At 41.5% G+C, this 21,362-nt stretch overlaps 1 protein-coding gene across 1 annotated transcript; it reads left to right on the top strand.

Annotated features, from left to right (window-relative positions):
* Positions 1–905: 905 nt before the first annotated feature.
* SNX18 (sorting nexin 18) lies at positions 906–20,035 on the top strand (the record flags this gene model as incomplete). Its single annotated transcript, XM_080362887.1, has 2 exons — positions 906–2,463; positions 19,782–20,035. 2 exons carry the CDS (start codon positions 906–908, stop codon positions 20,033–20,035), a joined length of 1,812 nt encoding a protein of 603 aa, XP_080219013.1.
* Between the last annotated feature and the right edge of the window lie 1,327 nt (positions 20,036–21,362).

Below are 21,362 nucleotides of genomic sequence, written 5' to 3'. Positions count from 1 at the left end.
TTATGAGGGGAAATGATCAGTGCAGGGAAAAAAACACTGGCATGGGATTGAGGCTGTTCCACAGAAAACCAACATCATCAGCATTGCCACGTTTTTGGATAGAGCTAAAACGTGTATTATCCACGACTAAAATGCACACTTTCCTTACTTTAACCTTACTTTTCTTTGTAAGCAACGATCAACTGTAGGAGGACGTCCAGAAACAGCGCGATCCCCCTGTAGCCTGTGCGTGATGCATCTCATGCAGGTGCTGAAGCAGCGATGACATCTGCTTGTCCTGCTCATCACCCACGGGCCCTGGAAAGAAAACCGAGCACTTGAGAACGCACGCAAGCTTCTCGGCCAAACCTGGAGAAGTGGTGGAACACCTGGGGGGCGGGAGGAATCGTTACGTGACCGAGTTGTAGACTTATGAGAAATCAGGCAACGGACTGAAAGAGGCCGCACGTGCAGGCGGTACCACCTGTAACACCTGGTCCCAGACGGCAGAGCGGCGGGGCGGGAGGCGCTGCCCGCGGTGACCCCGCCCCGCGGCCGGGCCCGCCGGGAGCCCCGCGGCCGCTCGGACGCCAGGGGGCGGGCGGGGCGGGCCGGGGCCAGGCCCATCGATGGGGGCGGCCGCTCTGCGCTCGGCTCCTCCGCCCTGCCTCTCGGCTCTGGATTAGCGAAACTGGCGACGTGGGACGGTCTCCGGCCCGGCCCCCGCGCCCTGCCGCGCCCGCCGGGGTGAAGCCGGGACTCGGAGCCGGCCGCGCCGCAGTGCAGCGAGCGCAGCCCGGGGCGCCAGCCAGCCGCTGCAGCGTCCCCACCGGCGGGACGCGGAGGCAGGGGCAGCCGCGGCGCTCGCCCGCCGCAGCCCCGCCGGTGAGGGGCGGCGGGGAGCCCCCGCGCGGGGCGGCGGGGCCATGGCGCTGCGGGCCCGGGCGCTGTACGACTTCAGGTCGGAGAACCCCGGAGAGATCTCGCTGCGGGAGCACGAAGTGCTGAGCCTGTGCAGCGAGCAGGACATCGAGGGCTGGCTGGAGGGCGTCAACAGCCGCGGCGACCGCGGCCTCTTCCCGGCCTCCTACGTGCAGGTGATCCGCGCCCCCGCCGCCGAGCCGCCGCCGCCCGCTCGCTACGCCAACGTCCCCGCCGGCGGCTTCGAGCCGCAGCCGCCCCCCGCCGCCTTCAAGCCGGCGGCGCAGCAGCCCCCGCCCGAGCCCTTCCCGCTGCCCCCCGCCGCCGCGGGGTACCCCTTCCCGCCCGCGCCCTACGGCGGGTCCTACCAGCCCAGCCAGGGCAGCGATGACGACTGGGACGACGACTGGGACGACAGCTCTACCGTGGCCGACGAGCCGGGTGCCCTGGGCAGCTCTTACCCTGACTATGAGGCGGCGGGTGGCGGCGCCTCCGGCCGCTACCACCTGTCCACCCGGTCCGAGCTCTCTCTGGGCTCCCGCGGCGGCGGGGGCCACCCAGTTGGCCACCCACACCCGCCCGGCGGCGGTGGTGCCAAGAGCTCGGCCACCGTGAGCCGCAACCTCAACCGCTTCTCCACCTTTGTCAAGTCTGGCGGGGAGGCCTTCGTGCTGGGCGAGGCGTCGGGCTTCGTGAAGGATGGCGACAAGCTGTGCGTGGTGCTGGGTCCCCAGGGCCCCGAGTGGCAGGAGAACCCCTACCCCTTCCAGTGCTCCATTGAGGACCCCACCAAGCAGACCAAGTTCAAGGGCATGAAGAGCTACATTGCCTACAAGCTGGTGCCCAGCCACACAGGGCAGCAGGTGCACCGCCGCTACAAGCACTTTGACTGGCTCTATGGGCGCCTGGCCGAGAAGTTCCCTGTCATCTCCGTGCCTCACTTGCCAGAGAAGCAGGCCACGGGCCGCTTTGAGGAGGACTTCATCTCCAAACGTCGCAAAGGCCTGGCCTGGTGGATGGACCACATGTGCAGCCACCCTGTGCTGGCTCAATGTGATGCCTTCCAGCACTTCCTCACCTGTCCAAGCACAGATGAGAAGGCCTGGAAACAAGGCAAGCGCAAGGCTGAGAAGGATGAGATGGTGGGTGCCAACTTCTTCCTGACCATCAGTGTCCCCACAGGCCCTGGGGCCAGCCTGGACTTGCAGGAGGTGGAAAGCCAGGTGGATGGCTTCAAAGCCTTCACGAAGAAGATGGATGAAAGTGCCCTGCAGCTTAATCACACGGCCAATGAGTTTGCCCGCAAACAAGTCACTGGTTTTAAGAAGGAGTACCAGAAGGTGGGGCACTCTTTTAAGTGCCTCAGTCAGGCATTTGAGCTGGACCAGCAGACCTTTTCAGCTGGCCTCAACCAAGCCATAGCCTTCACTGCAGAAGCTTATGATGCCATCGGGGACCTCTTTGCAGATCAGCCACGGCAGGACCTAGATCCTGTGATGGATTTGTTAGCGCTGTATCAGGGGCACTTGGCCAACTTTCCAGACATCATCCATGTTCAGAAAGGTAACACCCGTACATGTTTTGTGAAATTATGAAGTTTTATGTATCAGTGGTATGCACACAGAAGGAGGGACCAGAATCTAAATTTGCCGCGTGTCTGGCTTGCTGAGCTTGACTGAAGTCTTTCTGTGTTTATTCAGGTAAATTGTTGCTAAAAGTACAAAAAACACATCAGTGGTAATTTTTTGTTCTGTGCCAAAGGTCTAGACATAGTTGGGAATTTTGCGGGTTAAGTTTGCTGTGTTTGGCTGTGTATCTCTGAAAGAAACCTCATCTGCCTATACTGCTGATACATTAAAGATTAATGGGCTTGTTTATGAACCCTGGAGGTCACATGATATTACTCTTTGATGTACATTAGGTATCTTAAATCTTTGGTCTAGTTGATAAAAAATATGAAGTAATCTAAAGATGCAGGTGCTATGATTGACCACCTTGTTTCAGGTGCACATGGTGATATGTGCATTTTGCAGTGTCAGACAGATGTTCAGAGCTGCTGGGGTTTCTTAGTTTGGCCATGCAGTAAACTCTCCTGATGCCTTTGTAAGTATAATGGTCTCCCACAGTGTTCATAGTTTGAGCTGTTCCTCTTCTGTGCTTATTACCATGAAAATATCTTGCTTACCTGTTATCCTTGCAACATCTTTCTAGCTGAAACATGCCTCAGGTTGCTGTTTGCATGACACTTTGTGAACCGTCAGAATATAAGAAAGTCCAAAAATGAAAGAATTATCTGCTATATAACTAATGACACTTGTTCAGATAAATAGAAGTTCGTAGGACTATATCTGTGTAGATTATTGCTGTGAAATTAATGACCTTTATATACTCTTCACCATTGTGAGAAGACTAGTCCATCATTCTTTCTTTTTGCTATAATATTCCTTACATGTAGTTTTCAACTTGAAGATCAGGGAGGTGTGGTGATTTGAGTTGTAAAAGAGACCAAGAAAACATCACATATGCTCTGCAGAAATGCATGTGTGTAACAGTTACCTGAGAAAATGCATGAGCTTCTTTTGTTGAAAATTATTATGGAGGTTAGTAAGTGATGTTCTGCATCCCAAGAGGTAGAGCTTGAATTGTCACTTACGGTGAATCTGTCTTTTGTGCCCTTATGTGACATTTTCAAGACTTTTGCATCTGGAACAGTACCTTGAGTTTGACAGTAAAAGAGTTGGAAGAGTTTTTTCAACAGATCAAAAAGGGGGGCATTTGAGAGGTATGCATTATCGCTGGGAAAATCTGAGGAAACAGAGTTGGTAGAAAGTGCACAATTTGTTGTTGTTTAAGAAAGTAAGTTTTTCATAAAAGCTGGATACATCAAATTCAGATTTCCATTCTCTTGTCGAATCTTGAAAATTTTGAGTGGAAACTTAAATAATGTTACTTTGAAGAGAAAAGGGTAGTGTGCAATTCAGCCTTTGAGGAGTTATTCTGCTAGCTGCTCTGGCATTGTGTTCTGATAAGAAATTTCAAGTATTTGAATTTGGAAAGAAGGGTGGCCTTGTCAATGGCTCATGTTTGGGAGCAGAGCATTTTAAAATGAGTTGTCAACTAGCAATAGGATTATCTGTAAGCTTCTGCAAAAAATAAAAGGGAAAGATTTTTTTATTAGGTGGAAAAAACAGCAGATTATATGTACTAATTAAATAATATATCCTTGGGCTTTAAGGCTATAAAGAGTTCTTCACTGCAGTAGTTTTGGAGATAAGACTTTGAGGAGAGGATTTGGAATAATAAGATGCATGTTTGACTCAACGCTGTTTCTTTTATAGTTCTGTTTGAATTTGTGCTTACTGGTTAAGTTTACCTTGCTGAACCAGGAAAGTTCATCTGAATTAGCTTCCACTAGAGCAGCACATGAGCATGATGTATGTAGAGTTGATCTTGTGCCAGAGCACTGTCCTGGAACTGGTTGGAGAAATGTGCAGCTGGTCTGCATGCAGGTGTTAATGCTCCATCACCTCTGGGGCAACGCTGCCTTCAACACAATATTATCCCTGGTACATAGTGGCCATCAGAAAATGGCATGGGCTTGAGAGACTGGTCTTTGGAGCATCCACATTCATGATAGGAACAGGGTTAGAAGTGAATTACATGTTTATTGTTGTTGTTCACTTTACAAAACAGGCAGACTGAAGGAAAACTGAGAGGAAGATATTTTTTGCACCTGGTAAATTGCTGGTTTGGTACTCTTAAGAGCTACTTGTAACGAGATATAACTTTTCAATTCCAAATTGTAAACCTCAGATGAAAAGATGAACTCTTTGGTGTTCTTGCAACATAAGAGCTTTCCTTTAAATTTACTATCTGGGATAGTTGCCAGTTTTGAGAATTATTATTGTCTGTATAGACTAAACAAATATCTGTTGGTGATAACAGATCATCTGAATAATGGACCTGACATGCCTTTCAAGTGTTTTATTTTCTACTGTACTAATTCTTTGTGCAGTAAAGTGACCCCAAAGTACCCTTAGAAGTGGCAGAAAGAGCAACCTGATTGATGCGTTGCTTATGTGGCTGTGCCTTTTTAAAAAACTCTGATGTCTGGAGTAGTTCTCCTGTGTTTTCTACATAGTGCAAACATATTGTCCATTTGGGATAAAAGCCAAGGCCTCTTCTAGATTCCATTTCTGTATTCCTTTAGGCCTGAGGAGGACTGAAAAATAAAGTCAGCTGTGCCCAAAGCATGCCCGTGGCTGTGGATAGAGTGTTCAACTGCCTTGTCTTGTTACAGGTTTGCTCAACTGCAGATAGCTTAGCAGTTGCTGAGTGTGATCTGGAAGTGTGTTTTGTGGTATGGACTGAGAAGTCTGTACCTCTGGGTGTTTTTAATAATTTCTGCAACTTCTGCAAAAAGAAAGGCAGAGAATCTGTAAGTCGGAGACAAAAAATTCCCTCTGTTTGGCCTTTGTCTTTTCACCTAGAATTATGAACAAAAGCCATGTAAACCCTGCTGTTGCTTTGTCTGCGCATCAGCAGGAGAATGTGTTGACCGTTGTGTTTTTAATTGCTATGGAATCCAGGTCTTTCTGCCTACCATGCTGAGGACATCATACATGGTCTGAAGTCTGCAGAAAGGGATTGTTATTTTGGTCACTTGTGTAAAATATGTGAACCAACGGACTGTAGGAACATTTTAAAACTGTTTATTATCTTATTAATATTGTAAGTGTTTTATGAAATGGCAATAGCTTCAATAGGAGATATTAAATTATTCTTTTCCCTCTGCGTCCTTAATCCTGATCACACAGTGTTTAAGGAGTGTTCTGTGAGGGAAGGAAGCTCCTGCTCCAGAAGAGACAGAGGAAGGGTTTTAACTGTTCTGTCCCACATGCCAGTTCAGGATTAGCTTGTCAGTGCTTTGTCAGAGACCTTACCCAGTTTCATGTGTGTTCCAGTCTAGGTCTGAAGATTCATTGAATTGAGCTCTACAGTGAAGAGCACACCAAACTGGAAACCCCACATTTCCATCTGGAAACGCTTGGTTTGAGAGTCTCACTCAGGCTGGTACAAAGCATATCAGCCCTGAGGCACACATCCCTTACAAATGAGTCCTTGTTTTATTTGAAAAACTAAACAATTAGGAGAAAACTGGCACGTGTAGGGGTACGTGATGGCAGAGTGGTGTCTTAAGCATCTAAGCATCCAAATACTTCTATGAATCCAGGCCTTAACCCCCAACAGGTGAATGCTTCTAAAGTATTTGTATGAAAGTATTCCTGTGCATACCTATGTTTTGTGGAGTGGAAAATCCAAATATTTTAGACAGATATACTTGTACTCAATTTTCATTAGCCTCAGAAAATATTTGTAGAAGAGCAATATTAAGTTCAGGAGGCTCAAAAACCAAGTTGCACTTTTGTAATTTTCTTTTGCAGAAGTGGTGTATTTTTCAATAAATACTAGAACCAGTTGCTCTAATTTTGAGAAGAAAGGCACCCTCTCATCTTGATTTTTAGTGGATAATGCCTTCTATTCTGTGTATTTAAGGTCTACTTGTGGAAATTCCCTAGGCATTCTTGGCAAAATAATTCCTAAATATTAATTGCTAGAGTTCACTCAACTGATGAAATCTTCTGACTTCAATAATCGTCAACAGAAATGCTCACTGCAGGCCTGTGCAAGTTTAGATTCAGAAAATTTATGCACATGTAAGAATTTTAGATGGTATATGCTAGTAGTGTAGCTCATGTTTGACTGGCTATCTTCATATTTGTTTAGTGAGAGTAGAGAAGTTACAGGCTTTCAGGTTTCTTTCTTTCAAGTTTTGCTTGAGGGATTACTATAACTGGCCTTTTGTGATTCCTGAAAGTAGAAGAAATACTAACTTGCTGTTTCATCTCTGCTTTCTGGATTTCTCCTTTCTCTTAACATTATGATGTTAATGCTAGACAAAATTTTGGTTAAGATTTTTATACAACAGATATAAGAAAGTGGTATAAATATTTTCTAAGATGTAGGTAACAATTCTGTTTCCTCGGCATGCTGAGATTTAAGACACTTATTTTAAAAAATACCTGAATTAGTTTTTTGCTTCTTGATCATTGTTTGTGAAAAGTAAAATAAGGCAAATGGTCTTATTTACCTGAAGCAACCTTAATTCTACATACTGGCTTTAAAGAACGTGCTGGTTGTGTTTTTAGAATATCTTAAAGAACTATATGTGAAAAAAACATTCCAGCTGGAAAGGCATCAAGATTTCCAGCATCAAAAAACCCCAAACAACACTGAGACCTGGAACTCTCTGTAACATTTCCAGCAATGCTTCTTTTGTCTCCCCACCCCGCCCCCACTTTTTTTTTTTTCAGGGGAAGGATGGCTATGTGCATTCACAAATTAATCAGAATGGGTAAAATTCACACCTAAAATTTTATATCATAGTGTAAAAGCAGTGCTTTTCTCTCTTGCTTACTTTCTAACCTCTTAAATTTGTTGTGCGGACATCTCTATTCTTCCTTTTATCCATTATTTTTCTTCTCTGTCTCTCAGATACATATACTTTGCATGGGGTTCAACTCAGGTAGCTACTGGCTGAGACCTAGGCATGTAATCCTAGCCACATGACCCTAACATCAGTAAAAAGAGATTGGTACCTACATTTCATCCGTTTAAAGACCTAGATGAGAAAGGATGAATTACTCCAGGATGACTTTTTTTCCCTTATCATCCTCCCTGTTGCTGTTACATCAGTGATGCAGCATTGTCTGCTTGCTGCTGAATCATGCAATTTTACCTCCCAGTATTTGAAGGTAACCCAAAGGAAGCTGAGACTTTTAGACGGCTAAAATGCAAAAGAATCTCCACATTTAGAAAGTGTATAAAATTACCACTTCCCCGCTCTGGCAGGGGGATTGGACTAGATGATATTTCAAGGTCCCTTCCAATCCCTAACATTCTGTGATTCTGTGAAAATCAGAGGACAGTAAACAAGGCTAAAATTGAGCAATAGCCTTCTTGAAGAAGACTAAACAAGAGAGAGAAAAAAAGGACTTCCATGCCCTGCCTGCCTAAAAGATGCATGGGTTTTTAAACTATGTTGGTTTTATTTTTTTTCTTTTCCACTCTCCCCATAATCTCTTCTTACCTTAGATTGTTAAAGGAAAAAGAATCATGCAGTCGTGTCTTTCTCTTTCCTGTTATCTTTTGAAACCCACTAGCCTGATATGGTACACATTTGATGACAGAGAGACATTTCATAGCTCATAAGACTCCAGTTAGATAGATAGATAGATAGATTTTTTTTTTTTTTTTTTTTTCAACGATGTCTGGTAGCAGGGAGGAACTGCTGAACTCTGAACTGTTCCTCTCTGGGAGAAACCACTCGCATTACTGTACACCAGAAAGTCTATCCTGACTGACCACTTGATCCCAGCAGGCTGCAGGAGTTTTGATCAGAGCTCATCCCTGTTTTCATGTTTGATGGCAGGCAGTGCCTTGTCACCTCCTGTGCTCTTACAGGTACTTGCTCACCACAGTGAGGTCCTGTCTACTGAGAAGACCTTGTGGGCAGCTGGAGAGTAGCAGGACAGTGTAGATACTGAAGAATTAAAAATTATTTTGCAGAATCACAGAAGGTTTGGGGTTGAAAGGGACCTCTGGAGATCATCTGTAGAAAAATGAAGTAATTTTATTTTAAGGACTATGTCATACCTTTTCAGCTTGAATTTTATGAAGAATCTAGATGGTGAAATGGTTCTCTTGCAGCTCAGAGAACTCCAGGTCTTGCTGGAAGGACTTCCATCCAAACAGGAAAGTCAGGAACTGGTAGACTGGAAACAGAAAGTAGCTCTTAGAGCTCTTCCAAGTTTTTGTAAGCACATTATCGAAAACAAACAAGTTGGCAGATTTTTCTATTTTGCAAGTCACCTTTGAAACAAGGACATGTTCCAGCCTTTCCAGAATCTTTCTGTGACTTCATAGTTAGGCTTTGTTTGAACAGTTAAAACACCAAGTTAATGTGTACAAACTATATGAACTCATCCACCTGGTAACTTTTTAATTGTGTGGTTCAAATAGCACAGAATTTTAAAAGTTTAATTAAAAAAGATGAAATCACATTTGGCTTGGCCTGCATAACATGAGTCTTACGGGACTAGAGCAAACAAGTGGCAAATGCTTTCTATACAGTCTTGCTTGTATCTTTTATGAAGGCCATAAGGATTTAAATAAAATTTTTAAAACCCTAGTTAAAAGTATGTTTTAAAGTTTGGAGTGGAGTCTCGTTAAATTAGTGAAAGAATATATACATTTAAACAGTGTATTCAGTTCTTGTCAGTGACTTCGGGTTGTTATTGTAGCAAAGCAGGAAGAAGTGATGGCTTCAGGCTTTGTTTTAGGTAGGTACCCATCACAGGTGGATAACTTACATGATTGTGATGAACCGAGCTACCCTTTTTATGCCTACGTGCAGTTTTTTTGAAACCATGTGAAAAGCAGATTTATGCTATGATTGGGAGTTTACATTGCTTTTTTTTCTCCCATGATAAAAAGCAACTTGCTATTCTAGTTTTTTTTCAGGCTTACCATTTTGAATCTTTATATGCATGAATAAATATGCTGGGTAACTGGCTGTATACTGAAGAATAGACCCATTTTACCCAATATCATGATAATGACATGACATTTTCAAGTTGTTTGCGGTTTTATGTAAGCCCAAACTCAAAGTAGCAGATCCTTTCCTCCTAAAAAGGCAAACTATTGTCTTCTACCTTTCTAAAACTATACTATTCTCTATTACAATATATGCTATATTAATTTAATACACATATATTTACAATTTTAAATTAATATGGCAATATAAAATACATAGCATTTATTATCTATAATATAAATATAGCGTGTTATTGTAATGTTCACATGTTCTACTTCTGTCTTACATATTTTAGTTGGTTACATTAATAATGGTTTACTTTGCATATTTTTCCTGCAACAAAGAGTCTACTTCTTTTTATCCTTACAGAGATACTGCAGAATTTAAAGGGTGCTAGGGATCTTGTCTCTTTTTGTAAGAATTTATCTTAAACTGTCTATGCATGTTGTATTTCCTTATCTTAAGACAGTAGTTGATGATGGGCAAGCAAACGCTGTGAATTACGCTCTCTGTAAAGGCTGAAGAGAATGACATCCAAAAGCAGCTCTTTCATAGCGCCTCAATAAAGAAGGGATGTACAAGTCAGTGCAGCCGGCATTTATGCTTTCTTCTCTCGATAACGGTATATGGATGTTGATACGTGGTGTTGTGTGTCTTCTCCTGTCCATCCACAAACCATGGATCTTAAGAAAATTTTGAAGAAGCTACCATTTGATATAATAATGCTTCGATGCATTTTGACTGTGACTTATATTTGTCTTCTGTAGATTCAGAGGAGACATTTATATTCATGCTGTTAACCAGTTTTACTGAAAATAGATTTATATCACACATGTATAGCATCATTCCTGGTTTAGGTTGCGGTCTTGAAGTAAGCATTATGAACAGGGCATTTACAAAAGCTGTTAAAGAGTCTGTAGCCTCATTCTAGAGGAAGAGTGCCTGTTCTTAGCATCCTAATTGGGAGAAACTAGTTCTCAGAATGTGTGATGGATGAACTTTAACACACCAACTTAAATTCTGGAAAAGCAGAAATTTATCTTAAAAGCTTGTTAGATGTAAGCTAGTAAGAAGTATTTAAAACCACTGAAAGGTTTCATCTTGGTACTTCTGCAAATTGCAATGGCCTAGATCTTCAAGTGTGTCTATGCTGAAAAACATGACTGGCTCTCTTAACAGGCAAATATACCATGTTTCAAGAGACCGGCCCAGTTAAGTTTCTTTCAGTTCTTTCTGTCACCCCAGTATGCAGTGTCACCTGAAGCCACACCACAGAAAAGCACCTTAAATGGTACACGTGAGTGCCAGAATACAGACTGCCTTAGAACCAGGCAAAACCAGCATTTCTTAGTGTTTGCCTCTCAGACTGTGGTGCAAAACACTATATTTGTAATAACAGACAGCAATATACACAATTTAGCTGGATTTTAAGATCAAATTATTCCTGGCAGGCCTCCTTTCAGACATCTCTGTAGGTACCTATGGAGTCAGAAGTACTGAAAACAGTTGAGACATGCTTTAGTGGCTGGAAAAGAGTCATTTGTTTGCTTAAAACACTGTTTGTATACTTTACATCTAAATATACGTTAGCTTTAAAGTCACTGTATTAAAGATTTGAATAGAATATTTCCATCCCAATTTTAAACAGTTTTTACATGCAGTAAAAAGCACTACAGGCTTTTTGTTTGTTTGTTTTTGTTTTCTTAATGAGATTAGGCAGGGCAGTAGTGCAATAAACTGATAATTTTTTAATGTTTCTTTCATTATTTTGACATGTTGCTCTCCCCTCCTATTATCAGCTGTTTCAGGGGCAGACTGAGGTGTGTTGATGGCATAGCAGTGTGGTGGAGCATGGCCCAGCAAAACGCTCGTGCTGGAGGTGCTGCACACCAAAGCTTGTAGATTCCTCTGCAGGATTCTGGAACTGAAATGCGCATTGTCAATGTGATCATTTAAATATTTTTTTCATTAGCATGAGTGTTTTGAAGCCTCTGAATATGCCCAGCTATGGTTGCGGTCCTCGTAGATATGGATAGATAAGTTGTATGCTCATCCTATATGTGTGTACACCAGCTGGCAGATGTATGCACAATGAGTCTAATCAGGTCTTAAATATCACATTATTTAATTTTTTTAAAAAAAATAGTTAGACGTGTATAGTATCCATTTACCCTGCTAGTTCTTTAAAATTGAGAGACATTTGATGCTGTGCATTCTAACGTATTCATTAATCAGTCATGTGTTGATTAAATCAATGCGTATGTTAAAACCACCAGATGAGATTAATCAAGTTTCTGAAGTCTCTAGCAAAGACTGTTTTATTTGTGTGCAATCTCTGAATTGTGTAGATTAGAAGGTGATTTGATTTTTGAACTGAAGAACGGATGTCTGGGTGACAGCTTCCAATCAGCTTTGCAACAGGATAACTGGAAGAAAAATAATTCTGAGAATCCTGCAGTTGGTCAAAGTTAACCTAGATGCTAGCAGAGTACTGTAATTTGCGAACCTAGATTTATAGGATAGTATTTTATTCTGTGGGATTTTTTCAGCAATGGGCAACAAAATAATAAAAAATAAACCTCACTTTTAAAACTATTTTTAGGCTGCAGATTCTAGAAGATTTATAGCCATTTTCATATATCTACACAAAACCCTCTGTAATACTAAAGTAATTATAATTCAATTTATGTTTCTAACTTTCCTTATGGAAAATAGAATTTTTTAAAGTAGTTTTGCACGTGTGAGGAGAAGAATATAATCTTTGAATTAGAAAGACTGATTTTGAAAACTTTGTTGTGTTGACACTTTCAGAAAGAACAAATGACTTCATAATTTTGCCTTTGATGTTGGAGATGAATTGCTTTTTTTCTGTTTAAAACTGTAAAACCAGATCTTAAAGTAGCAGTCATTCTTACATTAATTACTGTAATGGTCCTTTGTGACGTTTCTTTTATACAGTTCATTCCCTACTGGAGAAGTCTTCTGGTTTCAATTTCAGGCAAATTACCATTATGCTGCTTTCCATTCTAAATCTTGGCCAGAAAATGTAAAGAATTTGCAGAATCTTCATGTAGGCTTCTTTTGTTAATCTGCGCTCAGGGCGTTCTTAAGCAAATAATCTGGCAACATAGTAAAATATCTATTCTGCTAAAAAAAGTTTGCCGTTTCACTTTGAATTGAGAGAGGGAAGTTTGGGAGCTTTTTTCGGAGAAGGATTTCATGCTATGTGTAATCTCCTGTGGTGCTTCTGCAACTTCCCTTGTGTTGGAACTAATGATTGTGTAGCCCTGGGCTGAGCTGGATTGCATAGCTCAGCCATTGATAAAACTAAGCCACCCTCCCTCCCCTCCAGGCCAAATGCAGTTTTTTGTTGGATTAGTCATTTGAGTCATCCCGTAACATCTTTGCTAGGTCTGGTGCAAGTGAGATGGCCATGTCGGCAGGCTTGTTCTGACAGCAGCCTGCTAGATCAGAGGTAATGTGGTTTCCTCCACGGTTGTTTCTTTCAGGAAATAGCTCAAAACTGTGCGACATGCATGTGGAATACCCAGGGTCTGCCTTTTCAAGTCTTTAAGCAAAGACCTGTAGTTAAATAACCTCACTATTAGGTAAGGAAAAATCTTCTAGTTATAATTTCTGGTTTTGCATCCTTTGATGAAAGCCATGTCATTAATATATTTTCTCCCTCCCTTTTAGAGATGGTGTCTTGTCGTAAAAGTAAAGCCAGGGGACTTGTTATGCTAGTTCAAAGCTCTCCCTTCAGTAGCCTGTTTTGAAGGACACATCTCACCTACTGTCAAACCATGTCTTCTTGCAGTCCCTTGAAGTTGTTTTGCAATAATTCTTTAATTCAATATATCAAGTAGAGTGATAAGAACATGGATATTTGCTGAAAGAAAGAATCACAGAATGTTTGGGGTTGGAAGGAACATCTGGAGATCATCTAGTCCAACCCACCTGCAAAAGCAGGTACACATGTGGTACTAATCATAACTGACATACATGTAAACTATTATCTCACTACTAGTGAAATAAATCTATTTGCTTTGATTTAGCATAATTAATCACTGAAGTGAAATAAGTATTTCAATAACTGTAGAGATAAAGGCATTGCAATTATAGGATCTAAAAAATTAACTTCTTGGCTCCTGCAAGCTGGGTGGGTTTTAATTTTGGTGTTCAGGAGTGAAACACTGAAGGCATTAAAATATGGGTGACTTAATGGATGATACATTTTCCTGAGAGTGACTGTCAATTGCAAACCTTCCTGACTTCAAGAGATACCACTTCTTCGAGTAGTATATTCTAGCAGTGTTTAGCCAATCCTTCTTTGTGTTTCTTCCCATATGGAGTATTACTGTATGCACTTAAATAATTGCTGCTACAGCAGTGACTTTTCAGAAATAGTGATACTGTTCTGAACAGTACCAGTAATTACTGTTTGTGTTTTTTAAGAATCAAGTAAGTGCAGATGTGAAATGGATGTTAAGCACTGTGCAAATACAGGCCAAAAAGGGCTCTTCCTCCAAAGAATTCACTTTCTTTCAGCTTTTCTTTATTGGATTAGTAGCTTCAGACACAGCTGATATTTCACTTCTGACTGCTGTATGCCACACTCAAAAGCTGATGTTTGGGTACTTTGAGGAGAGGGGGAGATGGGACACCTTCAGCAGTTACTGCTGCTCTTTGGCTTCTGGTTGCCTGTCCTGACAGGTGCAGGACAGACCTGGCTTCAGGTAGAACAAAGGAGTTGAGTGAGGAGCAGACTTGATGGCAGTCTTCGAGAGCCAAGCCCCAAAACTTTTGCATTCTGGTCATGTTGAAGGCTGCAACTTGGACTTGTGTCATGTACACAGAGTGTGAAGAACCAGTGTAGGGCTGGCTGCTGGTAAGGTGATGATACCGTACAGTTGAGGAGCTTGAAGACACACGTGCATTAGCATGGGTTTACATGTCTATATGCATGCTTACAGCGTGGAAGGAGAGTGAGTACAATTTCAAGTATGGATTCAAACCCATCCCTAGCTGACTTTTCACACAATCTTAAAGCCTCTATTAGTGTAATAAAACTGCAGGTGATATGAAAATCTATTTTTTAACTCAAACCTGAGACCTGTCAGGTTCAGGAAACATTTTTTTTTAAATTTAATTTTCCTGAATGTATTTCACTCTTCCTGCCTCATTGCAATGAATGTTTGCATGGGCAGCTTGCTGACTCAATACACTTCTTTTTTTTCCTCATGACTCCTTATCTCCCATTTAAGTTGCTGTTTGTATTCTGTGTTTTACAGCTTGGAAGTATTTATGTCTAGCATGAATTTCACATTGTCTCTGTCTTCTCAGCTGCCAGCATATTACTATAAATGTTCTTCGTTAAATGTGTTTATATCATCTTGTGTTGTCTCACGCTTCAAAACAACTACTGAAACCTGAGATTTTCTCTTAAGCCCTTAGTTATATTCAGTGAGCGCTGCGGTTAACATCAGGCTTTGGGCAGTGAAAAGTGGCATTCACATCTGCTTTTCCCCACCTTTAAGAACAGAAATAAATGTAGCATGGCTTTTTGCAGTGTCTTTGATCCAGGCACTCTTCGCTGTTTGGAAGCTAGTCCTGATCTTCTGACAGAAGTTCTTTTCATTAGACCATGAGGTTTAAATGCATGGACATTAAGACTTTACTGTATCTGTAGCGTTGAAGCTAAAAAAAGCCAAGAATTTATTTTTATGTGTTCCGTCCCTCTGGGAACAGTACATTGGCAGATATTATCCTGGATGTGTATTCCGCAGGAGGTTTCCTTAAGTTGATATGCATTAGGAGGTGGCTCCTTCTATTTCTTTTCCCTAAAATTCAGGTGTCACGGTTTCTCTTATCTTTTCCCTGTACAGGCCACCAATAAAATCTGTCAAAGTTTAATTGCAAGGCGACCATAAACTGTGGCAGATGCTCTCTGTTACCCCTGCCCCCTCCCTGCATAGGAAATATTATAAGGAGGAAGGAAGAGAGACTTTGCAAGTTGAAAAAACGTTTTTAAATGCTTTACTAATGCTACTAATAAATAGAGAAAATAATACAAAATATATAAAACCAATCTTGAATATCCCAGGGTAGCACAGCTCTGCCCCCGCTAGGCAGAGGATGGAGTTGGCTGTAGCAGCTGCAGGGCAGGCACTCGGAAGTCCTGGGCTGGACTCCGCAGCAAACTGGTACTGAATTCAGGGATGCAGGGTCTGGAACCAGGCCTTGAATCGAAGGCCACCACAGGCAGGGTCCTCCTCAGATGCTGGCCATGGTCAAAGAGAGTGAGACCCTCATGATCTCCAACTTTTACAGGGTGTACGATATGAATGGTATGGAATACTCACTTGGTCAGCTTTAGTCACCTGTTCTGTTCACCCCTCCATGCAAATATGCCCCTCTCATGATGGAACATGTGGAATTTTATCAGAATTCTTGGTTGTTATAGCAATAAATCCGAACATGAGCTTCTTCAGCATTCCACTGGTCACTCCTGTCAGTCTGGAGCAGTGTCCAAAAACATGTTACTTAGTGTATTGTCCTTTCAGCTAAGTTCTCCTGAAAGAGAACTGGTCTTGTTTTTAACAAAACCAGGACATCAAGTTAGCCTTTTCTAGGGCTGTCATTATTCTGGGTTTGGTTTTTTACACGTCTTGCTTTTTTAGGTTGTCCAAACCAATACTAGATGTTCACATCATTAAATTCATAATCCAGGAGATATTTCTGTAGGTGATCAGAGGCCAGAGGAGGCTTGCAGCCAGTGAGGGTGGCAGCAGGAGCCGGGAGTTGCTGGATGAGGTGCTGAGGGCAATGGACAGAGGAGTGGGGATGAGGTGAGGAGTTCATGGTGCACAGCCCGGGGTGAGACAGGTTAGGCACTGTGGGCTGGGAGACTAATTAGAGATTACCATGAGACCCATCCCCTGCTTGGGCATCTCTGAGCAAGATCCTTGTTTTCAGGCAAGGATGCAGACAAGGATCTGCTCTCTGCTCCCCAGTTCCCTCCCCCTGTCCTCCTCCCCCTTTCACCATGAGAAACCTGCATGTGTCATTGCACTCTCTTAGAGTTTTGCTCACGTAAATTCAAATGCGAGGGCTTTATGCTATGGAGAAGTGTTTGGAGAAAGCTTAGGATGAAATATGTTATATTATTGTTAGTAAAGCTGCTTGCAAAGCCATGCAAACTAACACTTTTTTCTAAGGTTTACTAAACTAAGTCTTGCAAACTTTAAGAGATGCTGAACAAATTAAAAATGACATTGTAGAACAAATAATCATTTGCGTCTTAAAATAAAGTACGTGTGCTGTGTTACTCTGTGTTTGGGGAAGGTTCTTTGATTGTCCTAAAGTAAGGTAAAATTTTCCCTCTCTAGAGTTATTTTAAGATTGTTTGACTAATAATTAAACACTTCACTTAGAGGCATTTAAAAAAAAAAAAAATTTGTACTTAAGCATATGTATAAATTCTTGTCCTACACTGCTGACCTCTGGTTATAGTCTGCCCAGCTTTTAAAGGAAATTCCACTGTAGGACCCATATGGATCCATATGCATTAAGAGAGCAGTATTAATTGTTGCAAATTTTCCCCTCTGATTCCTTTCCCTATTTTTTTATTTTAATGGCAAAAGCATATAATGCATAATATGTCTAGTCTGGAGGAGTTGGGTGTTTGGTGTGGTTTTTATTGATATAAAATAATTTGAAGATTGTGCATGCTCCAGAACTTAGTTATGCTTTTGGTTGCTGATGCTATAAATTTCAATATTTTTCTTGAAGTTTGGTCATTCTAGAAATAACATCTAAAGCTGTTTCCCACATCACAACTGAAGAGTTGTACTGTTTATTTAGCCAGCTCCATCTGGCTTCCAGTAAGTCCCAGATTTCAGTTTTTCACAGCCGTACATGGATTCCTGCCATGCCCGCTGAACTCAGAGAAAATTTCTGCTAAGCCTGGTTTTGTTTGTTGAAAGAAGTGTCCTTTTTGGAAAAGAGGGAATTAAATATTTTTCAGATTGTGCTCTACCTCGCAGATCCCTCTCTCCTTAGAGGAGAAAATACAGGTCTTCTGGCACAGTCCCACCGCTGGCACCGCCGCATGTGGAAAAGCTTTTTTCAGTGTTTTTTTCTGTGCTGGGTTGAAGATGATGAGGGCAATCAGCTGCAGCAGATGCGGCCAAGCTTTTAGCCACAACGCCGGTGTGCCCTGGGGCCCTGGAGAGCAGGAGGTGGGAGCCGGGCTGTGCTGCAGCCCCGTGGAGATCCACTGCCCTTGGCCTCCGGGCAGCTCTTCTGCTGCTTGAATATTGTCCTCAACTGTGCAGCCTGTGGTCCGTGCTTACTGGTAAATAACCTCCCTGCAACAGCTTAAAACACTGGAGGGGGTTTCTTCTGCTTGAGGCTGAGAGCTCACACCAAGGCTGCAGGCAGGAGGTAGCATGTACAGCACAGCCAAAATGCAAATTAAGCAGAAAAACGTGATTTTCCAGCTGTTTGCAATTAGAAACATCCTGCAATAGTTAACAAGTTGCTGTTAGAAGTTGAATGGAGCAGTCATGCATGATTCTGTGATTTTAGAAATTATCCCCATTTCAATTAAAAAATGCAACAAACTCTCTTTCCTCAAGTCTGCTAAATCATCGATTATTTTAACTTGCTTCTAGTAAGGGTGCACCTTGACCCTCCATTCTACCTGTCCACCTGGTGAGGGGTTGGAGATGGGCAGGAGATGAGCTGCAGCAGGCAAGGGAACGTGAGAAGCACCTGCATGAAATGCAGCAAGCAGCGGCCATGGCCCCACTGTGTGTGCAGCGCAAGGTCATGCTCCAGATCCGAATTGCAGAGATGTGTCAGGGCACGGGCGGGAGGCTCATTCAAGATGGTGTGTTGAACAGACACAGGAAGGAAAGGACAAAAGATAGGATTACTGCTGATGAACTGTGTTTTTACTGTTGGATGGTGTTCACTACGCATGTGGATTCAGGCTGATGAGAAGACAAACCTGCTCCTCCAGCAGAGAGAGTGGAGATTGTCCCCCTGCAAGATACATGGTATATGAATTTGGGGGTTATCATATACAGGAACAGGAGTTGGACTTGATGATCCTTGTGAGTCCCTTCCAATACAGGACTTTCTATGATTTTATGCAGACAGAGAGGTTTCTCTGTTAGCTTGCTGGCTGGTATACTGTAGAGAGTACAGAAAAGCATTTCTTCAAGGCAAATTAAAGAGAGTTCTGTCAGTGAACTGTAGTCATGTGTACAGTAAGAACTGTAATCTGAAAGGAGGCAGTTAAGACCTTACAAATAGTTGAAGGAACAAGTAACTTAAGTGTGATCATAAAGGATGTGAAAAATGTCTTTCACTAACATCTTGTGAGAAGATAAAAGCTGTACTGATCTGACTGGTTTTAGTTATGTGAATAAAATATGTATGTAATATTTAAAGCAAAGGTAGTTGGGTCCGAGAAAATGAATGTCTAAAGACACATCTTGCTACTCTGTCACTAAGTGAGTCTCCTTTGGGTAGGTCTGTTTGGATTATATTTGGGTTTTGTAGGATGTGTGTGCTTTAATTAGCTATTTGGAGGAGGAGGACTGTCAGTTCTTTCGCTCTGTTTTTCTTCTAGCTCTTATAAGACTATGTTGGGTCTACCTGGGTGTCTGCAATTTTGGAATAAACTCTAACAGTCAATAATTAATTTGGAGGTATATGTAGTGTAAAGGCAAGATTTTGTGTATTCAGATCTTCTTCTGACATTTCACAAAGACTGGGAAAAGTGATGTTCCACAAAGGCCAGTTTCTTAAGGAAGTTATTTTTCTAGTGTTTATATGGGTTTAAATTGATCTGACTAGTTTTCTAGTGCTTTCAGTTTTTTCTCTCTGCAGATATATTTATCAGTTACTTTCTGAAGGACACCATCTGACTTTTAAGATTGTGAAATAGGCATGTTTTGCTAAATTTTGCAAGCTAGGGTCTTAAAAAAAATGATTCTTTTGTTTGTTTGTTTGTTTTTTCCTCAAATAAGATTCACTTTTCTGTGATTTTTTTTTTTATGTAAAAGCTTGTTTTATTCTTCTGTATATATGCAAACATATAAATACATTTAGAATGAGCCTTATATAAATCCTTGTTGTTATTAAATCACTTGTTAAAGTGGTCAAGTGGAAATTGTCCTCACAGTTCAACTATTTTGTTTTGTTCTTTACACAGGAGCCCTTACCAAAGTAAAGGAGAGTAAGCGGCACGTGGAAGAGGGGAAGATGGAGCTCCAAAAAGCTGAGGGCATTCAAGAACGCTGTAACATTATTTCTTTTGCGACCCTCGCAGAAATTAATCATTTCCACAAAATTCGTGTGAGGGACTTTAAATCGCAGATGCAGCATTTCTTGCAACAGCAAATACTCTTTTTTCAAAAAGTGACACAAAAGCTAGAAGAAGCTCTTCACAAGTATGACAGTGTTTAATCTCTGGACTCTGATCTGTAGACTTCCCTCACATGAGTGCGACTCAGGCGGCAGAGCAAATGCTTCTGCTGCTGAAGAACTGTTGCCAGTGGTAGATGGTGGTACGAGGATGATTTTGTGCTCACCTGGAACCCGGGTTTAATCTCCAATTATGTAGAAAGGAAACAGTTATAGGGCTATGTAGTAGAAACAGTACCAGGCATTGTAACTAAGTTAAACTGTGTATGCCTACACTACCATTGTAACTTTTTTGAAATAATTAGTATACTATTTGCCTTATTGCTTTTTGAAATATGGTATTTTAGTGCATACTTTGTAGACCTCAAAACCCTTTGGGTCTTTAAGGAAGCTGGCTAGATGAAAGCCTGCTTCAGATGCCTTTTTACTTTCCTAGATTTGGATTTCCTAAATTCAAACAATTCTCTGTTTACAGACTCCTACTAGAGCAGCTATGTGATTCTGTGCCTTTAGACTCTACTTTTCCTTTTCTAGTAAGTCACATTTTTATGATTGAATGAAGGGTTGATGCCTATGACAGGAACTGATTATGAAACCTCACATTGACTGGAAAAAAAATCAGCTGCCATCCAGTTTGCACAGCAAGTACTGTCATACAACAAATGTTGACTCCAAAAGGAAAACTTAAATCTCTTCACGCTTTCCATGAAAATGGAGACTACTTGTTACATGTACTAGAATGTTAAGCACATATACAAAAGTACACCACTTAATCTGCTTTCTGAAATGCATAATACAGTGAGGGTTGTTTTTTCTTTTTAGCATAAAGCATTATTGTGAGTGGAAATTTGAAGAGCTAGCCTAATAAAAAACTATATCATGGGGATATGAATGCAAGCTTTGTGCCTGCAACATTTTTTTAAGTTTGAAATTATCTGCTTTTTGTTCAGTTGCTGATTCAGTTTAACTTCAGACTTGCATATACATTGCCAGTTGTCTGAGTTGAAACTCCACTGTGATTCATTAGTTTACTAAGTTACAAATTTTCAGGGATGTTCAGTAATATAAATGATCTAAAATAAGTCTTGGCTGAACTGACTTGGAAAACAGGTGGCATTTTTATGTTTGTAACACTTAAGAATTAACAATTGTCTTAATTTTTTTATAAATATTTTTGACAAGCAGGGTGCATTTATATATACACGTAAACACTATCTTTTGAAGAGTTTTCTGGCTTATTTCCCTTGAATTAAGTCTGAAGTCTGTGTTTCTTACCTATTGGTTTTCTTCTTATAGGTCAGTATGAAAGAGAGGTTTATTTATCCTATCGTTTTTCTCCTAGACAAAAATAACAAAACCTTCCAATAGA

The sequence above is a fragment of the Nesoenas mayeri genome (assembly GCF_963082525.1).
Source record: "Nesoenas mayeri genome assembly, chromosome: Z".
Taxonomy (NCBI): domain Eukaryota; kingdom Metazoa; phylum Chordata; class Aves; order Columbiformes; family Columbidae; genus Nesoenas; species Nesoenas mayeri.
The sequence above is the reverse complement of the archived record's forward strand: the minus strand, read 5'-3'. Positions and strand labels throughout refer to the sequence as shown.